We start from the raw sequence: 16,508 nt of genomic DNA, 5'->3' as shown, positions 1-16,508 counted from the left end.
CACTGTTCTGATCTGCAACCAGTAATGATTTAGTGACTTTTACTGAGTCTCATTGGCTAACCATATATAAGCTCTTGCAGGAAACCAACTGGATTTAATGCGAGATTATACCATTTTGTCAAATAATTATTAATTAATATGAAATGTGTAAAAAACTTATTAAACATATATTTCAATATAAATTAAAATAAAAGTCAAGAAGAACATGTGTCGAAAAATGCAAAATAAGCCAGATATTTAATTTTGAAATCGAAAATGTCTGTACAGTCAAATTCGCCAGCATGTAAATCATGCATGTACGATGTAAATCTGAATTTAGTTTAACGGTTCATTTTAAATTCCTGCAACGATATCTACTCATACGACACACAAACACTAACTAAAAAGACGAATGCTTCTGTAATTGTAGGAAAATATGTACGAAATATCTTCCTCAAAATCGGCTCGGGGCGCTAATTTGTCTTTGCTGTTTTTAATGAAATTCGTCTTCCATGTATACTTTTGTTTTGCCTATTGTGTGTTATTGTTGCATATTTGATCAATATATTACAATTTAACACATACAAAAAATCGTATTATCTCGCTTTAAAGAAACTGAAATCTGTGTTTAATCTGCTCGTCTTTGGTCATAAAATTAAAACAACATTTTTGTGAGAAGTACTTTTTTTGTAAAAAGTTATATGAGTTACATATGATGCATGGAACTTTATAAATTGTGCATCTTATATAATAAAGCTTTTGCTTTAAATTTCTTATTGCCAATAGTCAATTGCTGCCACATTATTGTTTCGTGCTGAATTGATGAGGATATTGTCTTGTTGAGTAAGAATTAGTTTCCATACTTTCATTTTAAAGATGTAGACAATTAATTTTATTTATAGAAATGTTCATTCTTTCACCGGAGTTGTTCCTTGTGAACAAAATTTATGGGTGATTGAGAAGAAGAACACAATTTATCATTGATTTATGACAACCATGGTTTACTAATGGTCTAAGATCTGTGATTATTGTATCGCAGCCCAAAGTCAGAAAAAGGTTAACATTTATTGTAGTTAATTTGCAGGATAATGCCTTTGTAGCCAAACTCATACCAGTAAAGAAGGAGAAATTTGTCTCTAATGTTTAAAAAGTTAATTCAACCATTCGCTAAAAATGTGAACATCTAACCTCTGAATTGTGTATTCTTTTTATTTCAGCTGCTATCGATAATAGGCCACCTAAATCTTTGTCTACAAGTCAAAAAGGTGAGCTTATAGCTATATATAAAATAATTGAATATACATGTATGCTATAGAAATAATTAACATTGAGAGGGTGTATATTGCAGTTATTATGTTGGTAAGTTGGATGGTTAGTCTGCATACAAAGATATAAGTTAGTGGAGCAAAATACTGCAACATTTTCAATGGATTAAATGGATTAAATTAAAACTTCAAATATGGCATCACCATGAAGTGTAGCTGTGCAAGACACTTTTCATCATGAGTTAACTACACATTTCTGAGTGTTTTGCCCTTGAACCTAGCTGAGAAAGCAGGGTTATTAGTCATGTTTGTGAGAAATCTCAAATTACCTTTTCACTACATTATTTATTGCAAGCAAATTGTTGCATTGCGTAATTGATCCCGTTTACTAAATTTGTTACAGTACAATTGTAAAGAGGGAAACAATTATTACTGTTTAAATAGGAATTCGTAATTTATAATGGCACCACAGTTGAAGTTTTCTTTTTAAGCTCGCGACCGCAAGACCCGTGAGGTCATGACAAAGACTGGGGGAAGACCCTCTCCCATGAAGGCCATACACAGATCGCACACGACGACAGGTTATTACCAGGAGGACATCTATAATGAAAATCTATGGGTAACTGGTTTGTTGATTTTCACTGTGTAAAACAATATGTTGTGTACATGTTAACGTTGGTATGGCCAAATAAAAAAATAGTCTTGGTTCAGGGAACATGGCCAGAAAAATGTAGGAGGGTAGGTAGGTTTTTCTTTTTTTTTTTTTTTTTTTTTTTTTTTACCAGTCGACTGATTTCAGGGTGAAAAAGGGTCAGTTAATGCACCCATGATTGTTTAAACACTGACCAAATGATTAACATTGCACATGTGGTATTTAGTCGTTGTATATTATTCAATATTCCTAGCTCTTTATGCACTTCTTCAGGGCTAGCGCTGGCCCAAAATTTCTTTGAGCCAACCATTTTTTGTTTGTCTGTCTGTAATAGTGTGACCTTCATATAAGGGTGGTGCGGTGGTCGAGTGGTAACACTCTGGTCTACCATTCCAGAGGTCCCCGGTTCAAATCCCGGCCGGGGCACTGGAAATATCAGAAATGCTTCAAGTGTTTCCCACTTAACTAGAGATGTACTGGTATGAAACCCAGGTAATTCTCGCGTGTATCGGTGCTATACACTGAGCACGTAAAAGAACCAAGGTATCTATTCGCAAAGAGCTAGGGTATCGCACCCGGATTCCTTGTATCCCAATACTGTCTCTTCTGCTTGCTGTCTCTTCAGCAAAAACCAAAGGACCCCATTGGAAATAAGTGCTTGCACTTTCATGGGTTATCCTTGACCGCAAGGTCAAAATAAATACATACATACATATTCAAAAGTGAACAAGCCATCTTTATCAGTCTCTGGTGTTTGGGGTGTGACCTTCAGAATTTTTTTCATCATGAGACCTGACCTAGTCTCCGACAGGTGCTCAAGAGTCTGAATAGTGGCTGTCAAAAGGAGGGTAACCTCAGAATAGCACAAGTCTTTCTTCTGGTACATTTTTTTATAAAATGGCAATGGGTTTGAGCGCATCGCACAGGAAGTGAGCAGTGTACATAAATTTGAATGTTGCTATTGGTTTGTACAGGCTAAGGGCGTCACAGTACATTGATTTTGATTCATTATCAAAGCGAAGCCAATTGTTGTCAAGTTTCCATGACTCTTGGAATGCTCTAGTGTTTTGTGTTTTAATTTATTTTTTTTATGACTCTTTTTCGTCCAACGACGCTTTAAGGTTAAAGACGCCATGTTAGCGACTGTAGAGACAAAGTGGTTAATTCCATTTTTATAGTAGACTAGATGAATGACTCTTCCTATGTGTTAAAAATACGAAACTTTAATTACAATTAAACCGCGCGTGTTTTTCACATTTTCATTTGATTAAAATACGCTGCTGTCAGTTAGCATAGTGTGCGAGTAAAACAAACAAATTAATTAATTATCATCTTTTCATTTGATCGGAAATTGACAGAAAGTTGTAACATCATCGACATAGACCTAATTATTTAATTATCACTTTTAAATTCAGATCAATAGACAGCTTGGAAATAATTAAATTATTGTCACGCTTCTTTTCATTTTTAATCTTTAATAATACGACATTTGCGACCGGCCGCTATTTTGTTTGCAGACGACAATTTTAACTGTGTATTCAAAGTGCACAGTGTCTGCGCATGAATTACCGAATATTACTCCATAGCTCCACCCATTTTTACATTTCATTCAACAACGTTATTTCATGTGTAAGCGAGCTCAATGTTGATTGGCCAGCTAGCATGCGCACTTCAATAACAATAAGGTCAAGCAATGTCTCGTATACAGGTGCAGACCGGTTTTTGTTCACTGTTCAAATTGCGAACACTTTCATTGAAACAAAGAGAAAAATATAGAAAACCAATCCAGGTTTAAATGGTGGCTGTTTTCAATGAAATTTTACGAGATTTTAGCATTTTCGCCATCAGATTTTTTTCATGGACCAAAAAATCGTTAGGGTCGGGGGCAAAAAATAGGGTCGGTCGGGTTCCCTGAACCAAGACTATTTTTTTTTTTGGCCTATCCAAGAAAAATGTTGAGCAGTGGTATGGAAATTATGTATAATGTAATTATAAAGTTTCTTAAACTAGCATTGATTGTGCAATTCTTCTAAACAAATCTCACAGTTCCCTGTCCATGTGCATGAGTCTGATTTCTAGCATGATAACCACTTATCTGTTCTGTTGATATATAAAATATAGCTTGCTAAACTACCCAGCCACTTAGTAATGCAAGATGAAATACAGGTCTGCAGTGTATGAGAGCAGCATAGAAAATTTAGTTCCTATTGATGTTGCAAGAATATTTTTCACATTATTATGATAAAAAAAATTAATCCCTCAATAAACAACCCTGTTTTTCTAGTGGCACACACATAGCTTAATTCAAAGGAATAAGACACTTGATCATTGTCTATTTGGAAATTAATAACAAAGAATTGAAAATAAGATGAGCAAGTCTTTGGGAGGACAGGGTTAAATGCATTTGTGTAAAGTGTGATACAGATTAGCCTGTGGCAGATCACACAGGCAAATAAAGGACAACACTTTCGGCATAAATGGGATTTTTGTTAATTAAACCCTGTTATCCCAGAACAAGGCTCATATTTGAATTAATCCATTACTACTACTTTTTCACAGGGTGAGCCTGACCCAGATGATGAGGATGACCAGCTTGTACACAGCATCATGCGTACCACCTTGCGAGGCAACCAGGCGCTAGGGCAAGGGCAGCACAATGAGGTAGAGCAGGACCCTGAGGGCTTTAACCCGTACACTCGAACCACGAGACAGCGCCCATCGTCTGCCAGATCCAACAGATCCATGGGTAGCCAGGTCTCTAGAACCATGGTGCAGGTTGCAAAAAAGGGCACTTACGACGGTGATGTTCTGGATAAACGATCGCATGTTTTCACCGAGGGTAAGCCGTTCACTCCAAGGACTCTTAAGACGGATCGTAAGTCGAGGCTGAGTCAATACAAGTACTATAATAAGCTTCCACCTAAGTCTAATTCCACCAGTGCTAAACAGGAGCTTGAAGCCGATCAGGAGGAAGAGCAGTCTGTGGCCCCAGAAGAGAAAATCAGACCCCAGCCAAAACCACGGCAACAGCGCCTGGACCAGACGAGGGAGGGGCCTGTAACCATGAACTCGCTGATGTTTGAAACCCTTCATAGCCGAGACTTCAAAAGAGAGGAGCCAAACCCAGACATTCCTAAACTTGATATCTCCATGGATACTGATCACTTGAAATGGGTTAAAGAGCAAGCGTTGAAAGCCAAACATCGACGGAACAGTGAAACTTTGAAGTCAGGCACTTTACGCGAAGAGGGCGGCTTGAATGAAAGTGTTGATTTCGGGAAAACTGATGAAATGACACTCACTTATGGCACCCTTGGTAGCACAAAGACCAGGTAAATGCTACTAATCTCTTTCCAACATGGATTGTTATTTCTTTCTGTAGAAGCAAAAACTGTGCTTGTGGCCATTAGCTGACTCTCTGTAGACATTTAGTACCTTAGGTTGACAATTCCAATGTATGAAAATAAGTGCAGGGATTTAACAAAAATATGTGATATGTTGAAATGCAGGACTATAAAGTGTTGTACATATTGTGGATTTATTGAACAATTTAATATCAAACAACACACACACAAAATCTGTGTGATTGTACATGGACTTTTTCTATACCTATTATTGGCGTGTTGTAAATTTGTTTGCTGTGCATAAACATGTGTATTAATTCCTTTTAATATGAGATAGCTTTCTTTTTCACATACATTTTATAATGGGAATCCGTTATGCATGAATTAGTAGTAATCCAAAATATTATTCCAAACACATAGAAAAAAATACCAACATTTTCAAATAGACAATCTTTTATAATATTTAAGTGTATTTACTTTATCTTTATTGAATAGCTTGGACATATTGATCTGTTTCTTATTTTTGTTCATTGATATATTATTTGGGACTTAATATACTGTAGCATACATGCCAGACGTCCCGATCTCGGCGGGACAGTCCTGCTTTTGGGCTCTTTGTCCCAGCATCCCGATACAAGACGATTTGTCCCGACATTCGTTTAAAACAATGTAAGGTCTATAAGTTCCCTATTAAATTCGCCTTTCAAGCTCTTTCTGGCTAAAACTTACCATCGCTAATCCCTTTATTGCCACCAATTAACAACCCACTTCTACTACTAGAGTGCACCAGTGTTGTTTTTGACACCTTATCAGCGATTTATCGGCAACTTATTGATTTAATCAGGCATTCACACCATGGTGTTTTTATGATAGGGGTCACTAATTTCTATCGAAAGATGTATCGTACAGAAATAAACGTCACCTGCGTTTGTATTTCATGGCCCAATTAAGTCTATTATCCTGTGTATTATACAACCTAAGGTTATAAAACCTGTCAAAACATCGATTTCGTACATCAAACAAATTAAATGCTGACCAAAACACATTGATGTTTCATACAAATTAACTTTTGTTTTCAACTGATTTCAGAAAATAGTTTGTACATATTGCATCAATCTAAATTTAGAGTCTATTTACGATTGGTTGGAATAAGAACAGTGCTTGATGCGCTCACATCGTGTCACACGAGTTACATATGTTCATGGGGATATCCATGTACCAATTGGATGTCAAATCGAGGTATACCGGGATACCCCACATTTCAGTTTATGGAGTGTGTTTACTTCCGGAAAATGGGAGAACGTCTGTGTTCACGAAATTCTGAACACACATTTATTGTCAATATTAGGCAGACATTTAGAGTTTTTGTAAGTAATATACTGACTAAAGAAAAGATGGAATGATAAATCGTTTCAGGTGTCCCTCTTTTTGGTCAAATTTCCCGACAATTTTTTATTGAAAGTCCCGATTTGGACCTGAAAAATTCTGGCATGTATGACTGAAGCTTTTATTGAACAATTATACTTTTCTAAGGACTGGGTATGTCAGACGGGTAAGTTTGAATAAGTGGATATGTTATTAAAAAATAGTTCCCCACACATAGCTAAACTGGCAATAAAAGAATGGCAAATTATTAAGGCATAAAGTTACACTGACAACTTTAAAATCAACATGTCCAAACTGTAGCCCTCGTGTATTCAGCATGCATGACAATGTAACCCGTCCCATGATTGATTATTTCTCCCCCCACAGACCCCCCCTTGGCAGTGCCAGAAAGATCTCTCCGGAGTAAGTAAACGTTTCATGGTTGTAATCCCCCTCCCCCACTGTTCTTCACTGTTTTCTCCTAATTAAGTTAGCTTGGAAAATGGGGCTTGATGCATGTGCATTCCGCACAGGCTAATCATGGACGAAACTTTTCACCTAAACTGTATTTTTGCTAAGAAGAGATTTACTTTAAACAAAAAATAGCTTTAAAGTGGAAAGCTTTGTCCTTGATTAGCCTGCGTCTGGGGAGACACTTTAGGCACATGGACGAAGCTCAATTTTCCAAGTTTATTTTCTCTGTGGCCTATTCATATACAGAGCAGGTCCAGCCAAAGTAATTGTTTGATTCAAAATCTGAAGGCCTGTATTTTTTTTTCAATTAATGTATTATCTGATGCCCAGTAATTTAACTATATTTTCTCTAAACATCCAAATCAAAACAATTTGGACTAACATCTGACTTGAAGCCCAGAAATTCAAATTGAATTGTTCGGCATGAGCTGCTCTGTATATATCTTGTAAACGCTTGTCACTATTCAGGTTACATGAAACCATTGTTCTGCCTCATGTCTGCACGCCTTTTATACTGTGACCTTATTGTACATAGTCATAGATCTGCACACTGTTCAATACCAAGGATAATTTTGTTTTTTGTGTAAAAAGTAAATAATGTTGTTCATTATGTGAACTTCTTATGTGGCATTGCCATTCTTTAAAGAAAGCAGTCCACACAGTCTAATCTGGGACGACACTTTACACAAATTCATTAATACCCTTTTTCACAGAGCATGGCCCATATGAATTAAGTTAAACCCTTTGCATGCTGGGAAATTTGTCGTCTGCTAAAATGTTGTCTGCTTAATTTCTATAATTAGCATTTTCTTCGATTTTTTTCAAAGAATACTATTAGAATAGCAAACAGTTTGGATCCTGATCAGACGCCACGTTTTGTGGCGTCTGATCAGGATCCAAACTGTTTGCAAAGGCTTATAAAATTCGGTTTCAGCACTGATAGAGTTAAAACATGTAAGACCCACCTTTCGAGTGGATGATTTATTTCCTTAAATTAATTGTTTGTATTGTTTTTATTAAGTATATTTTGCAATACATAAGTTAATGGTGATGGAGCATTAACCATAGTCTAGCTTTCAATTGATTGTATGATTGTTATTCAAGTTTGATGTTCACGATAAAACGATACACAAACATTTTATTTACATTTGAATGTTGCAACTTGACACTATTTTCCTCATTCTCGTTTTTCCTCATGTTTTCTTCTTGGTAGCAGGATTTGATTCACTGTTTTATATTTCCCTTTTTTCATTTTCTTGTAACCAACTAACATGTCTGTATGAAAAATTAGATTATTATGCCCCCCTTCGAAGAAGAGGGGGTATATTGCTTTGCACATGTCGGTCTGTCTGTCGGTCGGTCCGTCAACCAGGTGGTTTCCGGATGATAACTCAAGAACGCTTGGGCCTAGGATCGTGAAACTTCATAGGTACATTGATCATGACTCGCAAATCACCCCTATTGATTTTGAGGGCACTAGGTCATAGGTCAAGGTCACGGTGACCCGAAATAGTAAAATGGTTACCGGATGATAACTCAAGAACGCTTAGGCTTAGGATCATGAAACTTGATAGGTAGATTGATTATGACTCGCAGATGACCCCTATTGATTTTTAGGTCACTAGGTCAAAGGTCAAGGTCACAGTGACCCAAAATAGTAAAATGGTTTCTGGATGATAACTCATGAACGCTTATGCCTAGGATCATGAAACTTGATAGGTAGATTGATCATGACTCCCAGATGACCCCTATTGATTTTCAGGTCACTAGGTCAAAGGTCAAGGTCACAGTGACCCAAAATAGTAAAATGGTTTCCGGATGATAACTCAAGAAGGCTTATGCCTAGGATCATGAAACTTTGTAGGTAGATTGATAATGGCTGGCAGATGACCCCTATTGATTTTCAGGTCACTAGGTCAAAGGTCAAGGTCACGGTGACCCGAAATAGTAAAATGGTTTCCGGATGATAACTCAAGAACACTTATGCTTAGGATCATGAAACTTTATAGGTACATTGATCATGACTCGCAGATGACCCCTATTGATTTTCTGGTCACTATATCAAAGGTCAAGGTCACAGTGACCTGAAAAAGTAAAATGGTTTCCGGATGATAACTCAAGAACGCTAATGGCTAGATCATGAAACTTCATAGGTACATTGATCATGACTTTCAGATGACCCCTATTGATTTTGAGGTCACTAGGTCAAAGGTCAAGGTCATGGTGACCCGAAATAGTAAAATTGTTTCCGGATGATAACTCAAGAACGCTTATGCCTAGGATCATGAAACTTGATAGGTAGATTGATCATGACTCCCAGATGACCCCTATTGATTTTCAGGTCACTAGGTCAAAGGTCAAGGTCACAGTGACCCAAAATAGTAAAATGGTTTCCGGATGATAACTCAAGAAGGCTTATGCCTAGGATCATGAAACTTCGTAGGTAGATTGATAATGGCTGGCAGATGACCCCTATTGATTTTCAGGTCACTAGGTCAAAGGTCAAGGTCACGGTGACCCGAAATAGTAAAATGGTTTCCGGATGATAACTCAAGAACACTTATGCTTAGGATCATGAAACTTCATAGGTACATTGATCATGACTCGCAGATGACCCCTACTGATTTTCTGGTCACTATATCAAAGGTCAAGGTCACAGTGACCTGAAAAAGTAAAATGGTTTCCAGATGATAACTCAAGAACGCTAATGGCTAGATCATGAAACTTCATAGGTACACTGATCATGACTTTCAGATGACCCCTATTGATTTTGAGGTCACTAGGTCAAAGGTCAAGGTCATGGTGACCCGAAATAGTAAAATGGTTTCCGGATGATAACTCAAGAACGCTTATACCTAGGATCATGAAACTTCATAGGTACATTGATCATGACTCGCAGATGACCCCTATCGATTTTTAGGTCACTAGGTCAAAGGTCAAGTTCACGGTGACCCGAAATAGTAAAATGGTTTCTGGATGATAACTGAAGAACGCTTATTCCTAGGATCATGAAACTTGATAGGTAGATTGATCATGACTCGCAGATGACCCCTATTGATTTTCAGGTCACTAGGTCAAAGGTCAAGGACACGGTGACCCAAAATAGTAAAATGGTTTCCGGATGATAACTCAAGAACGCTTATGGCTAGGATCATGAAACTTCATAGGTACATTGATCATGACTGGCAGATGACCCCTATTGATTTTCAGGTCACTAGGTCAAAGGTCAAGGTCACAGTGACAAAAAAGATATTCACACAATGGCTGTCACTACAACGGAGAGCCCATATGGGGGGCATGCATGTTTTACAAACAGCCCTTGTTCATTTAAATTTAGTCTCTTCTAGACTAAAAATCCAGACTGATCTAGGACAACACTTTACAAACATGCATTAAGCCCAGTTTTCTCAGAACACGGCTCATATTATCAGCAAACAGAATTGATTTGTTATGGAAGGCACTTTCTAGGAAAAGTACAGCTCTATACTGTAGCAGTGTAAAACTAAAGAACAAAGAATTGTCTTAGCATTTGAAGACTTTTCTATTGAATTAAAAATGCAATTGGGCGCTTCAATGGTACAGTGATGATGGTGTATGTGTATTTTTTGAAACAGGATGATAATATGGGGATTGGCCCCTGACAACTAGAAATAACCTTAGATTAAAACTAATTTTTAAATCATCTTTAAATGGATACTAATCAACCAAGTCATTTCCATGCGTAAAAAAACAAGGCTATTTTTTTAAATTAAACACTTAACTTACTTAGGTTGTCTGACTACAATTTTCTGTAAAGTCAGAATACTTATCTTTTCAAAACTGACTGGCCATGCAAGCCACATAAACACAAGAACTCTGCTTTTGTAACACTATTTAATAAATAATATTACCTGTAATACTGTAAAATCATTAAATTTCGTGTGGTACGAATTTTCGTGGATTTTGTTGGTCCGTTGAACCACGAATTCAAGTACCAGCGATTATTTATACATTTTTAATCCGAAATCGGTCATTTCCGTATGTCATTTCCGACATTGTCTTTTGTTGTTGGTAATCCGAGATATTTGTTTTTGTTAACCAGGTTTTCCGAAGGAAAAAACTGGTTATTAGATTGGCGAATGCGGGCGGGCTGGCTGGCGGGCTGGCGGAATAAGCTTGTCCGGGCCATAACTATGTCGTTCATTGTCAGATTTTAAAATCATTTGGCACATTTGTTCACCATCATTGGATGGTGTGTCGCGCGAAATAATTACGTCGATATCTCAAAGGTCAAGGTCACACTTTGAGTTCAAAGGTCAAAAATGGCCATAAATGAGCTTGTCCGAGCCATAACCATGTCGTTCATCGTCAGATTTTAAAATCATTTGGCACATTTGTTCACCATCATTGGACGGTGTGTCGCGCGAAATAATTACGTCGATATCTCCAAGGTCAAGGTCACACTTTGAGTTCAAAGGTCAAAAATGGCCATAAATGAGCTTGTCCTGGCCAAAACTATGTCATTCATTGTGAGATTTTAAAATCATTTGGCACATTTGTTCACCATCATGGGACGGTGTGTCCCACGAAAGAATCACGTCAATATCTCCAATGTCAAGGTCGCCACGACTAAAAATAGATTTAAAAAAAAAAAAAACTTACAAAGGGGGTTAATTTTTTTTGGTCATTTCAAAAGTTCAGTTTGAGTTTTCTCCCTTTATCAGATTTTTTTTTCACAATGAAAACCTGGTTTTGTGACAATTTTGTCCCTTGTAATAGTTACTTCACTTCAGTACGTCACATTACACTATATCTTGACTAATTAAAATATTTCCGAATTAAAAGTGGTGTTGTTATTTTCCACTCATTTGGCGTAAATTATATATGTTTAAACTAAGATGTTTATGATTACTGAGTATGATAAGAACTACGATGTTAATGATTACTTAGCATGAATTACAAGTAGTGAGTTAATATAAAATATCATTTTTACGCAGTTTTCAGATTTATCACGTATGTCAATTAGTGCCAATTAAAGTTAAAAGAGACGAGAGAGATAACGGTTTTATTTTGGGGACCTTATTACTCAATTGTTACTACTTGGGGACCGATTGTGCTAAGAATTACAAATATTGTCAAAACAACATTGATGGCAATAAGCGAGCGGGGACCAACAAGTGTGCCATTTTATCGCTCTTATCGACAATTATCGGCAACACTTTCATGCTTCAGTACACATTAACCTCAAGTCTTGCTGTCAACACAGATTAGCAGATAATGCTTCGTTATTACTCTGGGTTTTTAATAAAAGTTTAATTATTATGACGGTCAGTCTTCCCAGAAAATTTGAAATCCAGGAAATTACATATCAACGAATTAGTTGTTTTTTATTTGAAATCCACGAAATTACGTGTCAACGAATAAGTTGTTTGTTATTAAACCACAAAATTTCATACCGACGAATTTCTATACGTTTACAGTAATTGCCAAGGTAAATGATCTCAATGAGTGATAACTACATTACCATGATAAATGACAGTCAACCACATTTATGGTATAAGCGTTACTAGAACATACCACATTTCAAACTTTCCAGATTCCCAGACTAAATATTGCTCAATACAATACTGGTATATTGTAACAACAATTGCTAGTCATATCTGATCAAACTTGATATCATGTAAATTTGAAAAATGACTTCATGTCTTAAAAAAATATAAAGGACGAGAGATTTTTATGTATCAGGAATTTACAAGATTCGGTACAATAAACATTTTCGCTTACATCTTAATAAAGAACAATAAATGTGCTATTTTGGATTGCAAAAGGTTCAGCGTAGAAAGTTTAACACCAGTATTCAATACAATAACAAATAATGTATGTAAATTTTACCAGTGTATTAATCAAGCAACAAAATAAGTTAAGGGAGAAAAGCTTACCGTTAGATATAAACCAAGCATATTTGTAAAACCTGCCATATGCAAGAACGAATTCCACATTCTGAATGTGATTTCACAGTAGTATGTATTACAAATTGAACACTAACTGTTAATTATAGATGTAGCTTACAGTATGAATGTAAAAAGTTAAAGTATAATATAATCACCACATCCTCAAGTAAGATTATTTGAAAGTAAACATATAATTTACACTTTATATAATTATGTCCCCCACTATAGTAGTGGGGGACATATTGTTTTTGCCCTGTCTGTTGGTCTGTTGGTTGGTCTGTTGGTTGGTGTGTTGGTTGGTTGGTTTGCGCCAACTTTAACATTTGCAATAACTTTTGCAATATTGAAGATAGGAACTTGATATTTGGCATGCATATGTATCTCATGGAGCTGCACATTTTGAGTGGTAAAAGGTCAAGGTCAAGGTCATCCTTCAAGGTCAAAGGTCAAATATATGGGTCAAAATCGCTCATTTAATGTACACTTTTGCAGTATTTCAATATTCAAGATAGCAACTTGATATTTGGCATGCATGTGTATCTCATGAAGCTGCACAATTTGAGTGGTGAAAGGTCAAGGTCAAGGTCATTTTTCAAGGTCAGATGTCAAATATATGTGGCCAAAATCGCTCATTTTATGAGTACTTTTGCAATATTAAAGATAGCAACTTGATATATGGCATGCATGTGTATCTCATGGAGCTGCACATTTTGAGTGGTGAAAGGTCATGGTCAAGGTCATCCTTCAAGGTCAGAGGTCAAATATATGTGGCCCAAATCGCTAATTTTATGAATACTTCTGCAATATTGAAGATAGCAACTTGATACTTGGCATGCATGTGTATCTCATGGAGCTGCACATTTTTAGTGGTGAAAGGCCAATGTCAAGGTCATCCTTCAAGGTCAAATATATGGGTCAAAATTGCTCATGTAATGTCACTTCTGCAATATTGATGCTAGCAATTTTATATTTGAAATGCATGTGTATCTCATGGAGCTGCACATTTTGAGTGGTGAAGGGTCAAGGTCAAGGTCATCCTACAAGGTCAAACGTCATATAGGGGAACATTGTGTTTCACAAACACATCTTGTTTTTTTTATTGATTTGAGGAAGTCGATACTATCAAATAACCAGTATGGTTTTGTGTGTTTTTGACAATTTCATTGATTATTCATCTAATCATGTGCAACTGCAAAGAATCTATAGGTTAGCAAGTAATATACTTGCTCCATCTATCAAACCATCCCTAATTAATTACATGAAATAGCGGTAGTTAATGACGAATATCACAGTATGTATATGTAATAAACGCATGCGTAACCTATCATTAAGGCAACTTCTTGTATGAATTTCAAGGGCTATCGATATTAAAAGCAGTATTTGCAGGGCCCTAACTGAATCAAATTTTTGTAGCCAAATTTACCTTACAAAATAGAAATAGTTCTCATTTTGTCACTTTACGAAAGTTCATGCAGAAATTATTGCTGCCATATAGAAATTTCTTAAGCCAAAATTGCTCATTGAAGCATTAGCTAATTTGGCAAATAGCAGAAAAAGCCCGGAGTTGATAACACAGTCAACAAGTATCAAGTATGGCTTCTTAAGTATCTTTCACTGTTCTACTCTATGAAACTATTTCATCTGCTACAAAATGACTCCTTGTCATGGCGGCAGTTTTTAACAAAAGGCAAAAAAGAGCAAAAGGTAATATATTTCCAATGGGAGCCCTAAAAGGCATGTACATCTACATTTTAGTAAATAAAGACTAAGCCATGTAATAGTTATGAGTACTTATGAGCTAGTTTGTAATTTCACCAAGACACCATTTATTGTGCATCTAGTGAATGTATCCAGCACAGCAACCTAATATTTGTGTTTCTGGCTTCACATCGCTATCAAATAGTACTCATAACACCACATTGCAAAATTGCTCTTTATCAAAATCATAAACATTTTTATATGCAGATAGTATACTTCAATCAATAAAAGTCAAAGGACTTTCTTTCATCATAACATCACAAATTGAAGACTGAATCTGATAATATTTAATCAATATAAATGCTTGCAGAATGTTCTGCTCTCTTTAAGCCAATACATATATATAACAAACTTTCCACATAAGTAATGACTACAATACAGAAACTGACTCCAATGTTGAATGTTTGCAAAACAATGTGTATTCATCCACTGGGTTGGTATATCAATTACAGATACTGACAATTATATGTTAATATTATAATTAGAGTTTAAGCAGTTAAGATTTTCCAACTCTATGCAATAATTGTTAAGGGGAGTTTTATGCCACCTTCAAATCAAAAGATCAAACGTTTAACATTTATCAGAAACACAATAAGTAAAAAAACCTTGTCAAAGCATACAGTGTTACTGAACTGTATGTGTGTATTGTTGTTTTTAAATAAAACCAACATTAAATTATTTTGCACTTAAAAACAGTGCAGCACACTTTTATCTACAAGTTCATCAATTGGTCAATTCAAATTAACCCAAAAAGTATATTTGATAGCTAACTAACAAGACTGCCTCATTTGAGATGGTGAATGCCTTTAAATATGTGCATACAATTTATCTTCAGTTTCATCAAGTACTGGTAATTTTCACCAAAAAATTCAGTTTGCCCAGGGCCATAGCATGTCACTGATGTATGACCTACTAGTATAATCATAGTTGTCTGGAGCAAACCTCAAGTCGCCAATTGGAGCCGTTTCCGGATGATAACTCAAGAACGCTTACGCCTAGGATCATGAAACTTCATAGGTACATTGATCATGACTCGCAGATGACCCATATTGATTTTCAGGTCACTAGGTCAAAGCTCAAGGTCACGGTGACCCGAAACAGTAAAATTGTTTCTGGATGATAACTCAAGAATGCTTTTGCCTAGGATCATGACACTTCATAGGTACATTGATCATGACTCGCAGATGACCCCTATTGATTTTCAGGTCACTAGGTCAAGGTCACAGTGACAAAAAACGTATTCACACAATGGCTGCCACTACAACGGACAGCCCATATGGGGGGCATGCATGTTTTACAAACAGCCCTTGTTAATAACCATTTCTCTTTATCCTAAGTGTAAGAACTATTGCCCTTTGTTTATTTGTTTATTTTCGTACTTAATTTGTTCCAAAGGGTGAACACTATGAAAAATATCAACTTGCAAATTTAAATGTAGATACATCTCACTCAGGGAATTTGCAATGCTAAAGAGCCATAGTTTGCATCTCAAACTTGTGGAGTTATTGCCCTTTGTTATTTCATACTTTCCTTTTTATCCAGAGCGTAATGCTTAGATTTCATGCCAAAGGTGTAATTGCAACCTGATGGCCCATATTTCACCCACGTAATCAGGCATCAGCCCACACATCTACATGGGGGTGGTCTAGTTTTTGTTAAAAGTACATTAATATTGTGATACAGTCGTAAGACATATCATTACTTTCAATAATTTTTTTAGAAATTATATATAAATATTTAA

The 16,508-nt window shown here is 36.2% G+C and overlaps 1 protein-coding gene across 1 annotated transcript in view; it reads left to right on the top strand.

Annotated features, from left to right (window-relative positions):
- LOC127873299 (spermatogenesis-associated protein 7 homolog) overlaps nucleotides 1-16,508 on the top strand; it is a 57,820-nt gene that overhangs the window by 7,231 nt on the left and 34,081 nt on the right. Inside the window, exons 4-7 of the mRNA XM_052417099.1 lie at nucleotides 1,197-1,244; nucleotides 1,736-1,863; nucleotides 4,456-5,228; nucleotides 6,993-7,028. Coding sequence (XP_052273059.1) covers nucleotides 1,197-1,244; nucleotides 1,736-1,863; nucleotides 4,456-5,228; nucleotides 6,993-7,028 — 985 coding nt within the window. The remainder of the gene's footprint in view (nucleotides 1-1,196; nucleotides 1,245-1,735; nucleotides 1,864-4,455; nucleotides 5,229-6,992; nucleotides 7,029-16,508) is intronic.

Source organism: Dreissena polymorpha, chromosome 3 (genome assembly GCF_020536995.1).
Source record: "Dreissena polymorpha isolate Duluth1 chromosome 3, UMN_Dpol_1.0, whole genome shotgun sequence".
In the NCBI taxonomy this organism is placed as follows: domain Eukaryota; kingdom Metazoa; phylum Mollusca; class Bivalvia; order Myida; family Dreissenidae; genus Dreissena; species Dreissena polymorpha.
This window is presented reverse-complemented; position numbering and strand designations above follow the sequence as displayed.